At 42.0% G+C, this 20000-nt stretch overlaps 1 protein-coding gene across 1 annotated transcript in view; it reads left to right on the plus strand.

Annotated features, from left to right (window-relative positions):
* birc6 (baculoviral IAP repeat containing 6) overlaps positions 1–20000 on the plus strand; it is a 164152-nt gene that overhangs the window by 139536 nt on the left and 4616 nt on the right. The window contains 3 exon segments of the mRNA XM_039784797.1: positions 5669–5830; positions 8493–8570; positions 10509–10697. Of these exon segments, the coding sequence (XP_039640731.1) occupies positions 5669–5830; positions 8493–8570; positions 10509–10697 (429 nt within the window).

A 20000-nucleotide genomic window follows, 5' to 3' on the forward strand; every position in this document is an offset into this window, starting at 1 on the left:
TTGATTAATGGCAAAGTCTCCTTTGCTAAATGTCAAACTCCTCATCTGTTTAGCTCAGTTTCAGCAAAAGAACACTCTAAAGAAAGGCAGCAGTTATACCAACAACATAACCAAAACAACTGATGAACACATGACTGCATACAAACATCAGTGTAATAACAGCATTTATTATTAGTTCTGCAGCAATTGTAAGTTGCACAAAGAATGCAGAGAACTGAAATGTAGAAAACAATTCAAATATCCTGTATATGACACAAACTTTAGGCAGGGGATACTATTCTACTGGCCATAAAATGTAGACAAAAGTTGGCAAATCATGCATCTTTATCAACGATGACCTTAAAGCACAAAAGGTAATCTTTTCACCGCAAAGCAGGACAAACATAATCTAATTTAGACTAACTTGGATCACAAAGTGGGGTATAAAAGGAAAGATCTTTGCCCATAGCCAAAAGTCCTGTCACAGCAGTGCACTGTTTTGTTATGCAAACATGTTCATACAGACCTACCAAAATGAACTTCTTCCCCAAGAATAGCATGGCCTAAGGAGCAGCATCAGCAGAAAGGGACAGTGGCTGATGAGGTGGAAATCTCATGATCTGTGAGGGGTCGGTGCATCCTGGTAGCTAAGCCCGGCATCCTTACATTATTACCAAAACAGCATTGTTGTGCTTATTAAACCCTGTCACAGAGGCACATTTGGTTTCAGTCTTGAAATGCTTCCACACCAGACTTTGGTTGGAAGTGCAAGCAAAGTGGCGGGTCTGAATGAATTTAATCCATGAACGGCACTAAATAGTGTAGTTTCAGAGTTATCTCAGTGTTCCAAACCCTGACAGCACTACTCAAGACAAATGTGGTGGTTTAGTCAAGGGTCAGCATGTTTGCATTTCTCTGGAAGGAAAACCCATTCACACTGCATCCTTAACGTGTCTAAAGGCTCTGAAACATCAACCCGATGGCCGACCGTCAGCATAAAAGGCAGTCGGACTGATCAGTCAGCTCCAGTCTCCCCGAGTCGGTCCAAAAAGTGCCTTGGAACACACCGAAGCGACGCCGACTTGAGCCTACGTTCTGTGCGTAACAGGGTTATTATAGTTTAGCATTTTTCATTAGTTTTTATTTTTATTTCGTTTTAACTTCAGTTTTCAGAATTCAGTTTAGTTTTAATTAGTTTTTAAAGTGGGTTTGCTAGTTTAGTTTTTATTTTTTGAAAATGCTTAGTTTTAGTTTTTATTAGTTTTAGTCTTATTCTTTTTTTGTAATATGGGTTATTTGTCAGGGGCAAGATTCAAAAAGGTCAGAAAAAGTATTGTGTAATAATAACTCAACAAAAACATCATACAATTTATTCACAACATACACAATCTATTCAACAATAACACCAGTACATACAATGTACATATGATGATGAGCACGGATATGTAAAAGGTCTACACAAGACGCCGCAGTAAGTGCAAGACAGACATGAACAGGTGTTTTGAACTTTGGTTCGAGTAAAGTGGCGAACTTTTTGAAGTCAGTCAACTCACACAGTTGTGTAGACATCCCAGTATCAATACACATAAACTTAGCACAAAAAGTAAGGAAATTTGTGTTTGGTAGATTATTTCTCTGTGGTAACAATGCTTTTTGGCAATAAATCTTATACCGTTGGAAAGCCTGTTTAGTTAATGCATTTGTGCATGCATTTGTGGGATGAGCAGCAGTGCTGAGTATGTGGGTTGCGCCCATGAAAAATTTGCCAAATCTTCTCTGCCAATGCCAAACAGCTTATTCTGCCATTGACTTGTTTGGTGGATTTGATGATTGAAGTTTGAAGAAACAAGACATATTGGCAATTTAATGTATTCATTTCCCAAACAGGAGCCTCAGTAGCGTGTGGAAGAACATTACACAGCCACAACAGCCTGGCACCTCCTCCTCATGCTGGTCACCAGCCTGGTCACACACTGCTGTGGGATGACATCCCATTCTTCAACCAGCATTTGTCGCAAGTCAGCCAACGTGGTTGTGTTGGTCACTCTGGCACCAACAGCACGCCCAAGCTGATCCCATAAGTGTTCAATGGGGTTGAGATCAGGACTGCTGGCAGGCCATTCCATCCTCTCCACTCCCACATTCTGGAGGTAGTCTCTGATAAACCCCGCCTTGTGGGGGCGAGCGTTGTCATCTTGGAGGATAGAGTTCGGTCCCAGACTGTGGAGATATGGGATTGCCACAGGTTGCAGAATCTCATCTCTAAAGTGTAAATAGCAACAGCAGAATTACCTGTTTGGCAATGGCAGAGAAGATTTTCATGGGCGCAACCCACATACTCAGTGCTGCTGCTCATCCCACAAATGCATGTTCCTTACAAATGGGGCACCATTTGAAAGGGAACTAAACAGGCTTTCCAACGGTATAAGATTTATTGCCAAAGAGCATTGTTACCACAGAGAAATAATCTACCAAACACAAATTTCCTTACTTTTTGTGCCAAGTTTATTAACCCACACTTCCTCCTGCTTGTGGTGTTCCTGCATATTTACTAACCAGCAGCTATCGGGTCGCCGGTGAAAGCCTGCCTGTAGTGTTCTCTGGCCTCCTGTTGTCTCCGTCATGCTGCTGTCCCTGTACCGGGGTTAGCTTCTGTTTCGGGGGCTTTGCGTTCTCCTTTACCTTGTAAGCTAGGTTAGCCTCCTTGTGTGCGCTTCTCAAATGTACTTTCAAATTCGTGGGATTTTTCCCTTTAATAAATTGCCCACATATTTTACCACCTTCCACTGCGAGGCACTTGCTTTTATCTGCCAGCCATATCAAATAGGACTCTGCTGCTTTCTTCCGACTTTCGGTACCGCTATGATGCCATGCGAGGGGCACGGACTATGTTGTGTTCAATTTGACGTGGAATGTCGGAATTTCTGGGTTCCCAGTCAGAAACTATATATGTCTATGGCACAGACTGTATAAAACAGGTCTGTGGTCAGAAATGTCAACTCTGAAAGATAACGTTATTTGCTCTGTGAAAGAAATTGACATTTACTCGATTATTTTAGTTAGTTTAGCAAACGGACATTACAGTTTTAGTTAGTTATGGTTTTTTTGTAATGCCTTATTTTTATTTCAGTTAACAACAATGTTTTTTCCCTCCTAGTTTTCGTTATTTTGTTCGTTTTCGATTATAACCTTGGTGCGTAATACATCTCTATAACAACATGCAGCGCTAATCTGTATTGTCGCCCAAAAAATGAAAACCAGAAATGAGGGAACATGTCTGTAGACCTCGTAAACACGGAGCACGCTGTCGTCAGCACCTTGAGAGTGCTGATAGTAGTCAAGAAGGATCGTTGTTGTCATTATTCGCTGAACGCAAGAAAATACCATGGCTAGTAATAAGAAGATACTGGCGTTGTCAGCTCCGGTTTTCTCGTGTACGGATTCGTTAGTCAAGGGCTAGCACTCCACCAGTGTCACTGGTCAATCAGATTGGCCATTGAGTCCGATTGCCCACTTGCCGATTCAACAAATCAAATCTGCCCAAATGAAGGCCGACGGCACTGAGCACACCGAACAGACTCAAGTCACCGACCTAGCCACACTGTCCGACTGCCAATAATCGGGTTGGTGTGTCAGAGCCTTTATACCGCCCCCCCACCCCCCCTCAAGGCCCTCCAGGCTGCCCCCTGGCTAGTATTTAGCTTGCAGTCGTTTGAGTTGCCTGAGGCCTGCACACCTATGGTTTTCCCACAACTGCTGTCAATGAATATTCTAAATTTAAAATATATATTTGAATTGTAAGAAACCATATAAAAAAAAATGATGTCAATGTAGAAGCACTACCGCGGCTGTCTTCCCTGCATGTTCTTGCATGGGCCACTGCTCCCTAAATGTACAGCTCCCTGTGTGACTGAGCCCAGCCGGTCGTCCAGAGAGTTCACAGTGAATTTCGTAATTTAAAATTAAAATAAATGTTTATGTTGAAATAAATATATCTAAAGGTAGTTATGTCTCTGTTGTATTGGCTTTCCTTCTTATGGACATAATGCGCAAAAATAGATTGAATATCCTCAAACATACAGTATATGTTTATTTTTCAGTCAGGAAATATAGCGGGGGTGCCAATGCCACTGGCAAAAAGTGCAGTGTTGTCAAAAAAAATTTAACCTGTCGTCTGGAAAAGCACTGCAGTGGCCAATCTAATCCATTCGAGCACACATTCCTGGAAGATAATGCCATATTTCTACTGTTCTGCTGTTTACTCTCGGTTGTCATGACAAAGATAAAATAATTGCTGCCGTGACCGCTTTCCAGAGTTGTAAAATCCTTTGCCAGATTATTAATATATCAGATTCATGGTTTTTAGTTTTTCAGGGTTTATTCACATAAATGCACAGTCCCCCACCTCTGGTCTTGCCTGAGTCATCTGCTGTTCTATCAACCGGGGACAGACATAGCACCACCAGTGACATCATCTTCAACATGACACTCGCTGGATCCTTTCATCTGCAACATTGTCTGCACTTTGTCAACAGTACTGCATAGTGTATGGCCTAGTATCAGGGCTGCTGGTCTCTATTGAAAGTAGATTGGCTATTTTAAAATGGCAGGTTTGTGCCGCAAGTCCTGTGTCACACTAGTGACTGTTCTCTCTGGCCAATCAGTGGTCTGCAGCGTTTTAACTCCACCTTCTAATATCCGCTCAGCTCGCTTGTACTTTCGACTGAGGTGGTGCCAAAAAAAGTACCAGGTGCTTGCCGCAACTTCTGCTAATGGAAAACCAAAAGAGTGAGTCAGAAGAGAGAGGAGTTGTGCTGGGCCATGCAGTGGAAATGATTCAGCCTCCAAAATCAGGGCTCATCTTGATAAATAGATTACATTGCAATAAACATTGCAACTGCTTTCCACAGATGGTGCTTAGGGGCATTTTAAGGCCTTGCATGCACCTAAATAATCAAGTATGCTCATGTACAAGCTGAGCTCATGTACAAGCTGAGCAACCAATGTGTACCTCTGTACCAGGCTGATCCTCCCTAATGCCAGGGCCCAGTTAGGATCAGCCACAAATTGGCCTGGGCTACTTCACAGACCAAGCAGCCATTTTACAATCCTGCATCTGTATCATATTTCAACATTTCTTGTTGCACCTTCTAAAGACTTGCTTACTGTTTGATTTCGCAACAGCACAGTTTGTGAATACAATGTTTTGCTGCAGCCCATTCTTAGATCTTCAATCCTGCAGCCTATCCTTGATTATGGATTGGGTTTCAAGTTGACACTGCTTGTTATTAGAGATTTCTTTTTTATATTTATATATATATTCAGGTCCCTTATAACAGTTTTAAGGGCTTGTGTATGATTAATGAGCAAATTTCATTTATTCAGGAAATTAATTCATTGTTTGCTACGAATGCCATGAGTACTGTAGACATAACTGGTTTCTTTCTCTCTGCTAATTTCACCCTTTAGCCTTGTTGTTAATTACATTGTTGTGGCTGTGGAAAAGGCTAAAAGGGTCAGCACCATTTTACCATGATATTTTGCTGTTTGCCCTTTGTTTAATCCATATTTACTGTTATCAGTGTGTCCACCTTTAATTAACTCTTTCAGTGTGTGTGATTAATAACCCTGTCTTGTTCCGTTTTTTTTAATTTTTTTTATCAAAGCCTCTCCCCTCTTTGTGTTTCAGGTTCTCATCACAGGCCCAGCCGACACACCATATGCCAACGGCTGCTTTGAGTTTGATGTGTATTTTCCCCAAGACTATCCCAACTCACCTCCGCTGGTCAACCTGGAGACCACCGGTGGACACAGTGTGCGCTTTAACCCTAACCTGTACAATGATGGCAAAGTAAGTTGGGAAAGAACTGAATTAATTCATTGGCCATATTTTTCCCTGTTTGACGGTTATTTAAAGGTTCAGTGTGTAGGATTTATAGGCATCTAGCTGTGAGGTTGCAGAGTGCAACCAACTGAAACTTCTCCTGTGTGCCAAGTGTGTAGAACTATTCCTGATGAGGAATAACCAGTTTAATGCTAAAAGTACAGTACAGGCACTCTACGAAACCTTAAATATAAAATTCAATAAATTACGCTACACTGTGGAAATAACAGACACAAAATTCAACTAATTTGTAATTGTATCATAAAACCTGTCTTGGTAAATGCATAGCAGAATTCCAAATGATGCCACTTCTGAGTAGCCTACATGCATCACTAAGACATGAAAATACAAAAAACTGCCTCAGGTTGAGAGGGTAGATGTCTATCAAGAACCAAATATGGCGTTGAAGTGTCAGACTAACCCAGTTTATTTGAAGACCTTTCCTGTCCAGTCACGTTTCTTGTCCAGTTTTTAATTAAACTTGGCTTTTGGAAGTGGACATCCCTTGAGGCCATCCATTGAGGAGTTGGGGTCAAGGTGCCTAAGCTCACCCCATCTGTGGCACCTCATTAGGCAGCTGCCGACAGGCCACATGTATTTCAATAATGGCCCCAGACAGCTGCTATAATAAATACCTGGGGCTGGGGTACAGCCAGGGGGAAGCAAGCCGTCATTCAGCACACTGATAAGGGATGGATGGACTGTTAAATGGAGGAAAGCGAAGTCAGATACATCATAAGAAGCTTATTGCCGAGGGGTGTTAAAATTCAACTGGAGGTCCTTTTTTGCCCAGTTATGAGCCATGTAACATGTTCAAGTTTATCTGTACAGTGATTTAAAGGAGCTGCAAACTGTTAAACAGGGAAATCAATGATAACAGTTCTCATTAGCAAATAAAGGAGTATTAATTGAAGTTAAATAGTATAAATAATTCCAAATCTTGCTACAATGGATGGAGCCATTCCCCAAGCCTAATTTTTTAGATACTTGTCGATGAACATAAAAAAAAGAAAATCATTAAAGAAACCGAATATTCGGCCACCGAAAATTTTCGGCCAAAATACTTTTATCACCGAAACAATACGGCCGAAATGTTGTGATGACGCAAACAGAAAATGCGACCTGCACGTGTGTCAGTACCCGATCCGTTCCACCTGCAAAGCGTCTCCTAGGCAACGAGGTTGAGACGGGCCACGGAGTGAAAACAATGAAAAGTACTCTTAGAGTCTGTCTGCACACGTTTCACTGAGATCTATTCGGATCCTCAGCACTTCATCGCGACTGGACTTGATCCGCGTTATAAAGACCATTACTTGGATGCGGAAATAAAGCAGGGCGCACGAGAAAGGATCCAGGCCGCGATGGATGCGGAGAACCCGCGTGGAGACGGAGCGCGCACGGAGCAGCGCCCAGCGCAGGAGGAGATCAGAGCGCAGAAAAAGACTGGTCTCTCTGCACCAGATGAGGGGCATGCACCCTCGCTGTCTGATATGTTCAGTGAAATCCTGCAGAGTGCCTCAAATAATAATAATAATAATAATAACAATAATAGGTAAGCTATTCTGTTCTTAGGCTACTGTATACTGTATGTGACTATCAGATTGTAGCCATATTTCTGCTAGATATTTTTTTAATTAAACTTTAATATTAATTTATACAATTGCAATGCCTTGATTTTAGTAAAGTTAGTACACAGTCATAGCCATACATGCAATGGTACTAATAATTGGCATAATTTCTTTCGGTTTTCGGTCTTGGTTTCCTCTTTTTCGGTTTTTGGTTTCGGCCAAGAATTTTCATTTCGGTGCATCCCTAAAAGAAACCTTTAGCTGGCAATGGTAACATTAGCCACAATAATATTCCATAAGGTAACATACCATACATTTTGTCCCATTCAACAATTTAGGCTACATGGTTGTTATGCTTGGCCGGTCCTCCAGTAACGTTAGCAGTTAGTGAGTGTTAGCATGGCGGGATCACTTCACCAGCTGTGTCTCAATTGTTTTTGCGAGTAACTAACTGGAGTTCTCTATATAATGTAATGCAAGAATAGAAATGTTGAAATGACTGAAAATGCCCGTCCCTACTAGTAACGGTAGCCGTGATAAATTAGCATAAAGCTCAATGCTTACCTGTTCAGGAGGAAATTAGCCAACTCTGCGTCCTTTTGGGCTCTATGCGGTCTCCTTCTTTTAAATGCATCTCCAATATTTACCGGGGATTTACCACGTCTCTGATCATGCAACTGTTTAGAAAGATGCAGAGTTTTTTTTAGGTTGGGTAGGATGAGTCTATCTCTGTTCTGTGGTTGCTGTTACCATGGCTGCAGCACGTTGGTTTGCTGTGTTTGCGTTTCATGTCTGGCAACCCCGGTGTCAAAATAGGCAAAAACACACAGGCCAAAACCAGAACAGACATTTGGGACCGCAATGGAAACTTCCAAGGAGAAAATACTGGCTTTAGCATTGTTATCAGAGAAGATAGTATTTCAACTTAGCATGTTTGCTAATATCTGGTGACATACTGTGGTCATTTATTGATTTAATACAGTAAATATATCACATATTGCTCCTTTAACTAAAATCAACTTTGTCATCAAATGTGTTTTTTTTTCCTGTGTGTTAATCAGGTATGTTTAAGTATCCTCAACACATGGCATGGGAGACCAGAGGAGAAATGGAACCCACAGACCTCAAGCTTTTTACAGGTGAGGTGAAGATCCGTCATGACAGAGTCACCTGTCTGAATGGATCAACAGTGCTGTTGTCTGAATCTTTGTGTCACAGGCTATAGTTTATCTCTGCCCTGTCATTACACCGCCAGGGGCTCTGGATTAATGGGCTTGGTGTTTGAACAGCTGACATATAGGATCCCTTATAAAGCCAAGTTATTACTTTGCTTTGGTGACAGTGTGTGGGTGTTAATCAAACCAGTATCATTTGAACCTCGAAGATATGCCTGCTTACACACATCACTCATCTTGAGTTCAGAATCAGATGACATCAATTGCATCTATAGACCAGAGGCCATCTGTCTTTAGCCTAGACAGTTTTCATGTTTTTTTCTGAAAAATCCTCAATTTGTAGTCTGGTCTTAATTTCATTTTTCTTTTAATTCCCTTTCTTTAGAGTGTGTATTTTGAATACAAGCCACAAACATTCTTTTTTTTTCTTAAACATTTTGTAGGGTACACAGTAAAAAAGATGCCTCACTGAGATCCATTGTAGCTAAAAGGCTCAAGGAGTGGCAATTCAGTGTGCTTTCAACCTTTTGTTTAACAGAGAGCGCCATCTAGTGGGTATCTGAAGGATATGGTTCACAAAGCTTCCTGAGGCTTTCTTTTGGCCATCACTACTAAACTCTCAAGCTGTAAGAAAGGGGACATTTTAAGACTGGCTTAGAAAAAGAAAGGGCTTATGGCCACGTCTGAAAAAGCCCATTTTTATCATTGTACACTTGCTGTGAGGTAGTCTGGTTGGACTAGTCTTTACAAATATTTGTGGTGTGACACTACAAGCCAATATTCCTGCCTGCTCCATCGGCTGCAGTTTGCGGTGTATAAGCGGAGTTGTAGTAGAGCTAGTTTTCATTAGGAAGTGGATTTTTACAATAAACGTTATTTATGGGTAAGGGATTATGTTTACTTAACAAGTTTTTTGTAAAGAGTGTAGTTTATCTGTGTTTTCACTATCTAAAGGCTTGAGGGTTTGGGCCTATAATGTGTATGGATAAACACACCAGCTCTTGAACACAACAAGATGACACACACCCACTGCATTATTTGGTTGTTTGCCATGCGTACACTTGCATTCAAGCGAGCCGGAGCCCTTGAAAATGGAACTCCCCTCCTTTTTTTTTTTTTTTTTTATAATTCCCTCATTTGCAGGATTGGAGAGTGCATAGAGATGTCTCCATTGATTATCATTCCAGTTTGCGTGCTGTGGATCAATAATGGTAAATAAGGGGGTTGGTGAATAGGAGACAGGGGAGTAGGCTGGGATCAAGCGGTCCTCAACCAGGGTGGATATATATCTGCTCTGAAATCTGGCAACTCAGTTTAAGACAGACAGATGGCAACAGTTGAAGGTCATTGGTATCCACTTGATGGAGCATTTTCAAGTGTACATCATCCAGCTCCAGTGTAGCTGGGGCCAGCAGGCAGGCCTCCAAGCCCAAGATTGTCATTGTTGGTAATGTAGTGGCTTGGAACGCACAGAATGATGCAGGAGGATGTCCTTAGTCTCCTTGAGACAGACCAAGGAAATGAATCAAGCTGTTAATACAGAGAAATTGAAGGATGTATCTTTATGGGTCCAAAATATTCCTTGCTTTTGTCAGACTCTGTTCTCAGTGTCCACCACTGCCAAGATTATTTAACAGGATTTGGATGTTGAGGGCACTGAGGGCATGTAAGCATAATTAACCAAAACATCAGGATTATACCCAACTAGCTGGATATTAAGTGCTTTAGAATGTGGTATTCATCCAAGCTCTTCTAGAAACCAGACCAGGCTACTTTATATTATTTAAGTGCGTAGAGTTCACAATGGGATTGTCTAGTTGGACCATGGGGGCAATGTTGAATCTCTTCATCACATAATTCCATTTCTCCCAGCCTCCTTTTAATTATGTCAATCTGCTGTAGGTGCTAGTGTCGGTGCAGTCCCTCATTCTGGTGGCTGAGCCCTACTTCAACGAGCCAGGGTATGAACGCTCCCGCGGGACTCCCAGTGGCACCCAGAGCTCTCGGGAATATGATGGCAACATCCGGCAGGCCACCGTCAAATGGGCCATGCTGGAGCAGATGCGCAACCCCTCGCCATGCTTCAAAGAGGTAGGAATCACTACTGTATGGTGCAAACTGGTTTCTTGTGATTAACCGGATGCTTTGATACTCATTCAGACCTTTCGGATGCCATTGTATGAATTTAAGTGCTGCATGTCAAAAACCTATTCAGGCACATTCACTAAGCAGTACAGGCACAATAATTAACAAAACCTGCAGGATTTAAAGGGATAGTTTGCAGGGATTAGAGTAATCCATCGCCCCAACAGATTTCCACCAATTGGAGAGGTATGTATGAGATCAGTGTAGATAAAAAAATAATTTTAACTTTGGAGGACAAAACCCAGTACTGGTGTTGTGTCAGAGGCTGGTCTCTTGCTTGGGTCACAGTGAGTGAACTTCTAATGAGATACACATGTCTATGTTTTCTAAAGTGTTTATTTGATGGTTTGATAGATATCAAAATTCACAGACAACACGGTTGTTTTGCCAAAGTTAAATAGCATGTTTCCATTGTGAGGAAGGTTTCTGTCATAGGTCTGGCAAGGTGGTTGTAACCAGCCGTGGCCTGCTGACCCAGTCCTCCGGTAACTCTAGCAGTTAGCACGTGTTAGCAAAGTGGCGTTACCCTGCACCAGTCGGGATCACCTCACCGGCTGTGTCTCCATTTTTTTGGGAGTGACTAACTTGAGTTCTCTATATAATTAAATGTGAGTACCTGAATGACTGAAAATGCCCGTCCCTACTAGTAACAGTAGCCGTGATAAATTAGCGTAAAGCTCAATGCTTACCTGTTCAGGAGGAAATTAGCCAACTCTGCGTCCTTTTGGGCTCTAAGCTGTCTACTTCTTTTAAATGCATCTCCAATATTTACCGGGAACTGTTAAAAAAGATGCAGTTTTTTTTAGGTTGGGTAGGATGAGTCTATCTCTGTTCATCCAGTTGGTGTGGTTGCTGTTACCATGGCTGCAGCACGTTGGTTTGCTGTGTTTGCGTTTCATGTCTGGCAACCCCGGTGTCAAAATGGGCAAAAACACACAGGCCAAAACCAGAACAGACATTTGGGACCGCAATGGAAACTTCCAAGGAGAAAATACTGGCTTTAGCATTGTTAGGCATAAAAAAAAATTTTTTTTGGTTCTGGTTGGTTGTCAGTTGAGGTCATGGGTCGATAGGGAATTTATTTAATTTTTAATTTTTATTTTTTTCCCAGTGGCAGCAAGGGATAGGTAGGATTTTTTTTTTCTTTACAGTAGCGATGGATATTCTATTTTTGTATAACATAGCCTACCTGTTGCTACATGTACAGTTGTTGCTTAATAAATTGAAAACATGGTGAGGCGTCATTCACGTGCATATTAAGTAGCCACATGTATTTGTTTTGGTCTTATAACACATCCATAGGTTTACCAGCGGAGAGGATGGTTCGTTTAGACAGCAGCTACGTTTACAAGAGTTTGTCCAAAATTCAAGATTCGTTGCAAACTAAGATAAACAGTTAGACTACAAACTGACATCTTTCATTTTAGCTCGTTTGTAAAAAGTCACTATTTTCAGAGTAGAGCTGTGTTTGCACAGCGCGGTGGACAAGAGTGGACAACGCAGACAGAGCAGACTGAAATATCGGTGATATTTAAAAAACATGTTCATGCCTGTAGAACAGGTAGGTGAGTATTGATAAGTATTGACTTTTGAATCAAGGAGGGTTTATTGTAGGCTACTTATAGTAACGAGTGTAGCGTTAGTTCATCTGCTGCAGTAAATAATGTATAATCTGTTTCGTTTCCAATCAGTTACATGTGCTGCGTCAAGTCACGCACACACATCGGCCGTGCTGTGTGTGTGTGTGTGTGTGTGTGTGTGCGCGTGTGTGCGCGTGCATCGCTGTTCAGAATCCCGTCTATCTTCCATAATGCAACGCTTGTATTGTGCTGTGAAGTTGTCATTAGCTTCCCTGCTGTTAGCCACCTCCATTGAGCCCCAGGGACTTGCTGTAACGTTAGAGCACTCTAAAGGGTGTCTACCTTTCATTTGATCCTGTTTGCTTGCCAAGCTGCCATCCTCTTGAACGACATTAAACACAAAATATACACTCACCTTAAAGATTATTAGGAACACCTGGACGATTTCTCGTTAATGCAATTATCTAATCAACCAATCACATTGCAGCTGCTTCAATGCATTTAGGGGTGTGGTCCAGATCTAGACATTCTCCTGAACTCCAAACTGAATGTCAGAATGGGAAAGAAAGATGATCTAAGCTACTTTGAGCGTGGCATGGTTGTTGGTGCCAGACGGGCTGGTCTGAGTATTTCCCAATCTGCTCAGTTACTGGGATTTTCATGCACAACCATTTCTAGGGTTTACAAAGAATGGTCTGAAAAAGGAAAAACATCCAGGATGCTGCAGTCCTGGGGGGCCAAAATGCCTTGTTGATGCTAGAGGTCAGAGGAGAATGGGCCGACTGATTCCAGCTGATAGAAGATCAACTTTGACTCAAATAACCACTCGTTACAACCGAGGTATGCAGTAAAGCATTTGTGAAGCCACAACACGCACAACCTTGAGGTGGATGGGCTACACCATCAGAAGACCCCACCGGGTACCACTCATCTCCACTACAAATAGGAACATGGGGCTACAATTTGCACGAGCTCACCAAAATTGGACAGTTGAAGACTGTAAAAATGTTGCCTGGTCTGATGAGTCTCGATTTCTGTTGAGACATTCAGATGGTAGAGTCAGAATTTGGCGTAAACAGAATGAGAACATGGATCTGTCATGCCTTGTTACCACTGGGCAGGCTGCTGGTGGTGGTGTAATGGTGTGGGGGATGTTTTCTTGGCACACTTTAGACCGCTTAGTACCAATTGGGCATTGTTTAAATGCCACAGCCTACCTGAGCATTGTTTCTGACCATGTCCATCCCTTTATGACCACCATGTACACATCCTCTGATGGCTACTTCCAGCAGGATAATGCACCAGGTCACAAAGCTCACATCATTTCAAATTGGTTTCTTGAACATGACAATGAGTTCACTGTACTAAGATGGCCCCCACAGTCACCAGATCTCAACCCAATAGAACATCTTCGGGATGTGATGGAACGGGAGCCTCGTGCCCTGGATGTGCATCCCACAAATCTCCATTAACAGCAAGATGCTATCCTCTCAATATGGGCCAACATTTCTAAAGTATGCTTCCAGCACCTTGTTGAATCAATGCCACGAAGAATTAAGGCAGTTCTGAAGGTGAAAGGGGGTCAAACATGGTCGGTAGTAGGGTGTTCCTAATAATCCTTTAGGTGAGTGTAGTTCCTGAGTGGTTTCATCTGCCCTGTTTAACGTGTTGAAGCTCCCCGGCAGCGCTGTAGCTGGCCGGTGAGGGCTGCTTGAAGGAGCCGTCCTCACGCTGCTGCTGCCGCCGCGGTAAAACTAGACACGGCAACGTTAGGTGCCGCTGCGGCGACATCGGGTCCTCTTCCAGTATTGCTGGAGGACAACAGGCATCTTGCATTGCAAGAGTGCTGTACAAAAATGTAATTATAGTTCGCCTCAAACGTTTTATTTGTGTATTTATTTAATTCGTATCATTTCTTCCCCAAGCTCATAAAATAAATTTGGATCGCACATAAATTGACAGGGTCGGTTGGAAACCGGAACCAAACAATTATTTTTGTTAGGCCTTATCAGAGAAGATAGTATTTCAACTTAGCATGTTTGCTTAATGTCTGGTGACATACTGTGGTCATTTATTGATTTAATACAGTAAATATATTACATATTGGACCCATAACCATGTTGGACTTGGGCTGAGTTGCAGACCTAAAGTCTGAACCCCTATCTTCACTATAAGCTAGTACATGAACCCTAGTTCTGTTAAATCCACTACTTTGGGGTCTTTGCAGTGGCAGTCATTGATATATTTTTTGTTTTTTTCAAGATTTTTCTTTTTACTTCCACTCTAAATACAAAGTTGAATATATCATTCCCATAATATATTAGCTACATACCTCTGCCATTTTTTATATTTTCCCAACTGTTTCAGTCCAGAAACCAAAAAGGAATGAGAAGCAACCTCTCCTCCCTGAGGGTTGCTCGGGCACACTGTCTGATAATGAATTCCTCTCTTATTAAAGTGATGGTTCGGAGTAATTTCACCCTAGGGTCCTTTGCACCATGATCTCGAGCCAAACACCCCCCCAGAAGCTTTTTTCACCTGGGTCGAACATTGGGAGCGTTAGCGTAGCGTAGCGTTATCAGCTGAATAGCTTAGCGCAGAGGCTAATGGATCCGAAGTGTCTCTTAACATTACCCCACTAATAATGCCCGAAATGATACCTAACGTCTACAGTAGTACAAATAGGTTATGCACTCATAAAACGATTGATTGTAAAATTTGTAAGTACACCAGAAGTTTATGTAAATAACACTTGCCTGCTGGCTTCTGCTCTCTGCTGCTGCTGCTGTTACTACCGGGCAGTAAGAGTGCTTAGGGACATCTACAAATTACAACACCGAAAAGAGATGCAACAAAAATATTTATTAATTTAATGATTAAATAAGGTAATGTCTCCAAACTTACCACAATTATTACTTGTCTCCTGCTAGTTATACTACAGCACTTACTTTAAAAAATAAGTTAAATAAAAAAATATTTTTGTTGCATCTCTTTTCGGTGTTGTAATTTGTAGATGTCCCTAAGCACTCGCCTTGCAGCAACAACAACAGCAGAGAGCAGAAGCCGGCAGGACATAACCTTCTGGTTTACAAACACTTTACAATCCATCGTTTATGAGGATAACCTGAGTATTAATGTAGACGCTTGTATCATTTCGAACGTTTAGGCTTATTAGTGGGTAATGTTAAGAGACACTTCGTGCTTCCATTAAGCTTCGCGTCTTGCTTTACTCTACGCTAACTCTCCCAATGTTAGACCCAGGTGAAAAAAGCTTCTGGGGGGGTGTTTGGCTCGAGGTCATGGTGCAAAGGACCCTAGGGTGAAATTACTCCGAACCATCACTTTAATTCCTTGGTAGATAACATCATCTGGAGGTTGGCCTATCCCCGCCCCCCTCTCTCTTACAGTTTTTTTTTGATTAATGTGATCCTTTAAATGGTCCATGGTGAGATGGATAGTGCCGGGGATGATACCAATCTTTCAACCTGCTCATCCAGAGCAGCTTCATTCAGAAATTTCAAGAAAGAGGAGCACAGGAAGAGGAGCGAGGGAGAGAAAGAAAAGTGATCCCTTCATCTTGACAGGATTACATGAGAAAATCATTGACTGTAGAAAAACATGGAAATGGTGTGATGTCATGCATAGGTTTTTGTATTTGGGTTTACAGCGGAGGGGTCTGGAATTAGCCTGAAGGGGTACAATTTGCAATAATGAGTGGCTTGCTCTACATTATCCTGCTTATTGTGATATGTATGTCATGTTATTATGCAGCATGGTGGCCCAATGGTTGGCACTGGGGCCCCATAGTAAGAAGGTTCTGGGTTTGAATCCAGGTCGTTCTGGGTCTTTCTTTGTGGAGTTTGCATGTTCTCCCCGTGTTTGCGTGGGTTTCCTCCGGGTGCTCCGGTTTCCCCCAGCATCAAAAAACATGTACTAGGTTCTCCAGTCAGTACTAGGTTCTCCAGTCAGTACTAGGTTCTCCAGTCAGTGCTAGTTCCTCCAGTCAGTGTCCTTGACCAAGGCTCTGGCTCAGATCAGGAGTTGGGCGCTGTTAACGGCTGCCCACTGCTCCCTTGAGGGATGGGTTAAATGCAGAGAATGAATTTCGCTACATGTATGTGACAATAAAGTACCTTTACCTTATTACATGGCTTATTACAGGGCTTATTACACAGCTACTCATACAGAGGTAACCAGCACACACGCACACAAATATTGATTTAAAAAAAAAGATTTTATTGATTTAAAATGGTCTGCCAGAGTCTCTGGTCAAAACTCTGTCCATGGCAACGGTCTGTTATACTTGGCAACTGTATGTTTCACAGAAACAGCAGACGTAATTGACCAATCATTGATTGACCAATCAGAATTAAGTATTCAACCAAGCTGTGTAATAAGTAATTGTTATTCTTTTGACTATTACAACTAGCTAGCTTGTGATGCAACCAGTTAGATCAGTAATGTAGTAGTAGTAGTAGTAGTAATAATAATAGTTTTTATTTATATAGCGCCTTTCATGAAACCCAAGTACAATTTACAGAATGACAGTGGCTAAGCTAAGGGAGGTTGTATGGTGAACAGGTGGTGTTTCTTGAACATGTCCTGGGAGGGGATTCCAGAGGGATGGGGCTGGGACACTAAAGGTTCTGTCTCCGAAGGGACAGAGTCTGGTGTGGGGAATGGAGAGCAGGCCAGAGTCTCGTAGAGAGACCCACCACTCTGTTGGTCTTTTTGAACTACAAATCCACACAGTCTTTACACAAAATGATACAAATTGGTATTTCTTGTTTGAGAAAACGATTTTGGTTGAGATTTAATATCACAGTCATGGGCATGCAGAAGAAATAACCAGACAACAGCCAATAGTTAAATGTTGTAGTTTGGCCATCTTACTGAATTAATGTTAATTAGCTACAGCTAAGCTGGAGTCAGTTGTCATTAGAGGGGGCAAATTCTTCATGACAAACAATCATTCAACCTTAATTGGGCTACATAGATTACAGCAAGTAAAACCATAGCTAGGAGAACCCACTCAGATCTCACTAGGCCCTATTCTTTCTGAATTAAATGAAAAGGCGAAGTGATTATGTTTCATTCCATTTGCTATAAATCCCACGTGATTGTCATTACTGCTTTGCATTTTTAAAGCATGCTGTAGTGTGCTAGATTTTTTAATTTCTAAAATACAAGCAGACATATGTTCACTCTGTTGGATTTATCACATTTGTCAAGGAGTAAACTGTTCTGATTTGGAGTATTTGTACAAGGTACATTATTCTCTTCATCTATCCCCAGCCAGTAATGTTTGTATTTCTGTGGGATTTAAAGGTGAAATATTATAAGTCTATCTGGCCTGCACAGCAAGCAATGTTGGGATTCCAGAAAAAGAGCGATCCATGACATCACCCAGCCAGCCTGTGAAATGGACCGTTGGACCGAGAGATATTGAGGGGACATAGTAGGACATGGCAAAGCCACCCGGCTGAGCGATCTCACACATACGCACACAGAAATTCAATTAAGCTTGGTGAGATACTCCCATGTGCTTTTCTCACCCCTGGCCTTTTAGCACTTTCGGGTCCTCAGCTGAGACAAACATCGACTAAGAGAGAAAGACAACCAGCCAAGTTGTTGCCTTCCTGCAGATAACCATTATTATATAACCGTTATTATTATTATTATTATATATATATATATATAAAATACAAATCCAGGTTGTGTTTTCTCAAATGCTTTTGCTTGACATCTATATGCAAAATGTGCCTTTCATCTGCATGTCCTCTAGGGTTGTCAAGGAATATTCTACATTTGAATGTATATTCAAATTGTGAGAAAAAAAAGAGACATCATTTTGAAAGCTGTACTGCCCACGCTGCAGTGAGCAGAGCCGGTAGAAAAATGGTCTTCTAAGTTTCTCTTTAATGAGCACGACACCAGAACGATCTGCTTTTTGAAACATTAAGAGTGGGGACTCAGAGGTCAGAAACAGGCTGCAAATAGCTTATGTTATGCAAGAATATATCCAGTTGGAAACAAATAAATGTCAGTAATTCACCAGAAACTAAATGTAGTCAAGTGGCTTTTTGCTCGTGGAGCGCTCTCGTGTCCTCCCACAGCGGCGTTTGCCAGAGCACTAAAGCCTCTCACGGAGTAAAAGGATCAACTATCAAACAGTTGAAGCATACAGTCGGACAGTAGACTTTTCCTGAAAACTGTATGCATGGCTTGTTGAACATAGAGTATTTTGGCTTACATCTGCTGTCCTTGGTGCTGAAGATGCAGCAATGTCTGCTGACACGGTGATCCCCGCTGAAGCTCAGCTGATGTGTCTCGAGACAGACGCTGTCAAGTCTCTCACTGGCCTTAGCACATCCTGCCACTCCTCATGAGGCAGCGTCGTTAGCAATTTCAATCTTGACACAAAAATGTGGCAGTTTTATGAGTGGGAGTGAGAGGCATCCTCTCAGTGCCCCGTCTCAATGGTCGAGTGTGGACATGTACCACATCTGCAGGTCTCCATTCTTTGGCTCACAGTGTTGTTTCTGTTAGAAAACCCAGACATCATTATATGTACGGTTCCCTACTACTGTCCATCTAGGTCTTTGGATGCTGTCCTCCAGAATGAATGGAGTTGCTCAGCCGGTCCTAAAAGATGCCCTCCATATATACCAGTTGGCCTCTGTATACTTGTAGTTTTCTGATTGTGCTGTACAGCTTCATCAGAACCCTCCATAGCAACCTTTGCTGTTCCAGCTGGTCTCGGTTTTACTTCTACCACTTTATTTGAGCGGTGAACTTAGAAGTAGGCCGATAACAATTATTACATAATTGTCTAACTGCAATTTGTTTTACGTAATCCCGGTATCTTTGTTTTTAACAGCGGTAAAGCATTAGAGCCTTTGTTTTAAATGAGATGGGTCAAAGCATGGTTACACTTTGATCCATCAAACACGTTTCCAACGCCCACGTGCACCCTGTAGCGTCACAGAACAGTAGCTATGCTCTGGGCCTGTTGATTCCTAACAGAGGACGCCCCACCTGCAGTTGTAAATCAAGTCGGCTTTCCAATGTTAAAAATCCACGAAGCGTTATTGGTGGGACCGTTGAGCTAAAGCTATGCTAGCGGCAGCGGTTGCTTGTTGCCATAGCAACTCCAAACATCCTGGGCTGTAGCTACCTCAAGCCAGATAAATGTTGATGCTTTATCATTCTCTTCCCTGTGATAAAACCAAAATCGATTTACTTATTTTTCCATTTTGGGCCAAACTCTCAGATTTCCTTTAACCTTCTGCTCATTAGCCTATGCGCAAAATACTATATGCTTACATTGTAAAAAAAAAAAAAAGTTATACTCCATGTGTAGCAAGTAATTTTTTCACGGCTGCATGGGGCCATGCTGATGATGGTACTACTGTTTTTTTGTTGTTGTTTTTAAGATTTTTTGGGGCATTTCCACCTTTAATGGATAGGACAGCTAGACATGAAAGGAGAAGAGAGAGGGGGAACGTCTGGACACCATGCTCATATGGATTGAGAGCTGGGTTAGGGCTGCACTCCATGAACTTTCCACTGCTGCACAGAACAGGAAGTGTGTGCAGAAACACTTTGGCTGTATTTTGGAACCGCCTACTATATGCTACCAACGGACACAGTATGTAGTACCTCCCTC

The sequence above is a fragment of the Perca fluviatilis genome, chromosome 19 (assembly GCF_010015445.1).
Source record: "Perca fluviatilis chromosome 19, GENO_Pfluv_1.0, whole genome shotgun sequence".
NCBI classification, from domain to species: Eukaryota; Metazoa; Chordata; class Actinopteri; order Perciformes; family Percidae; genus Perca; species Perca fluviatilis.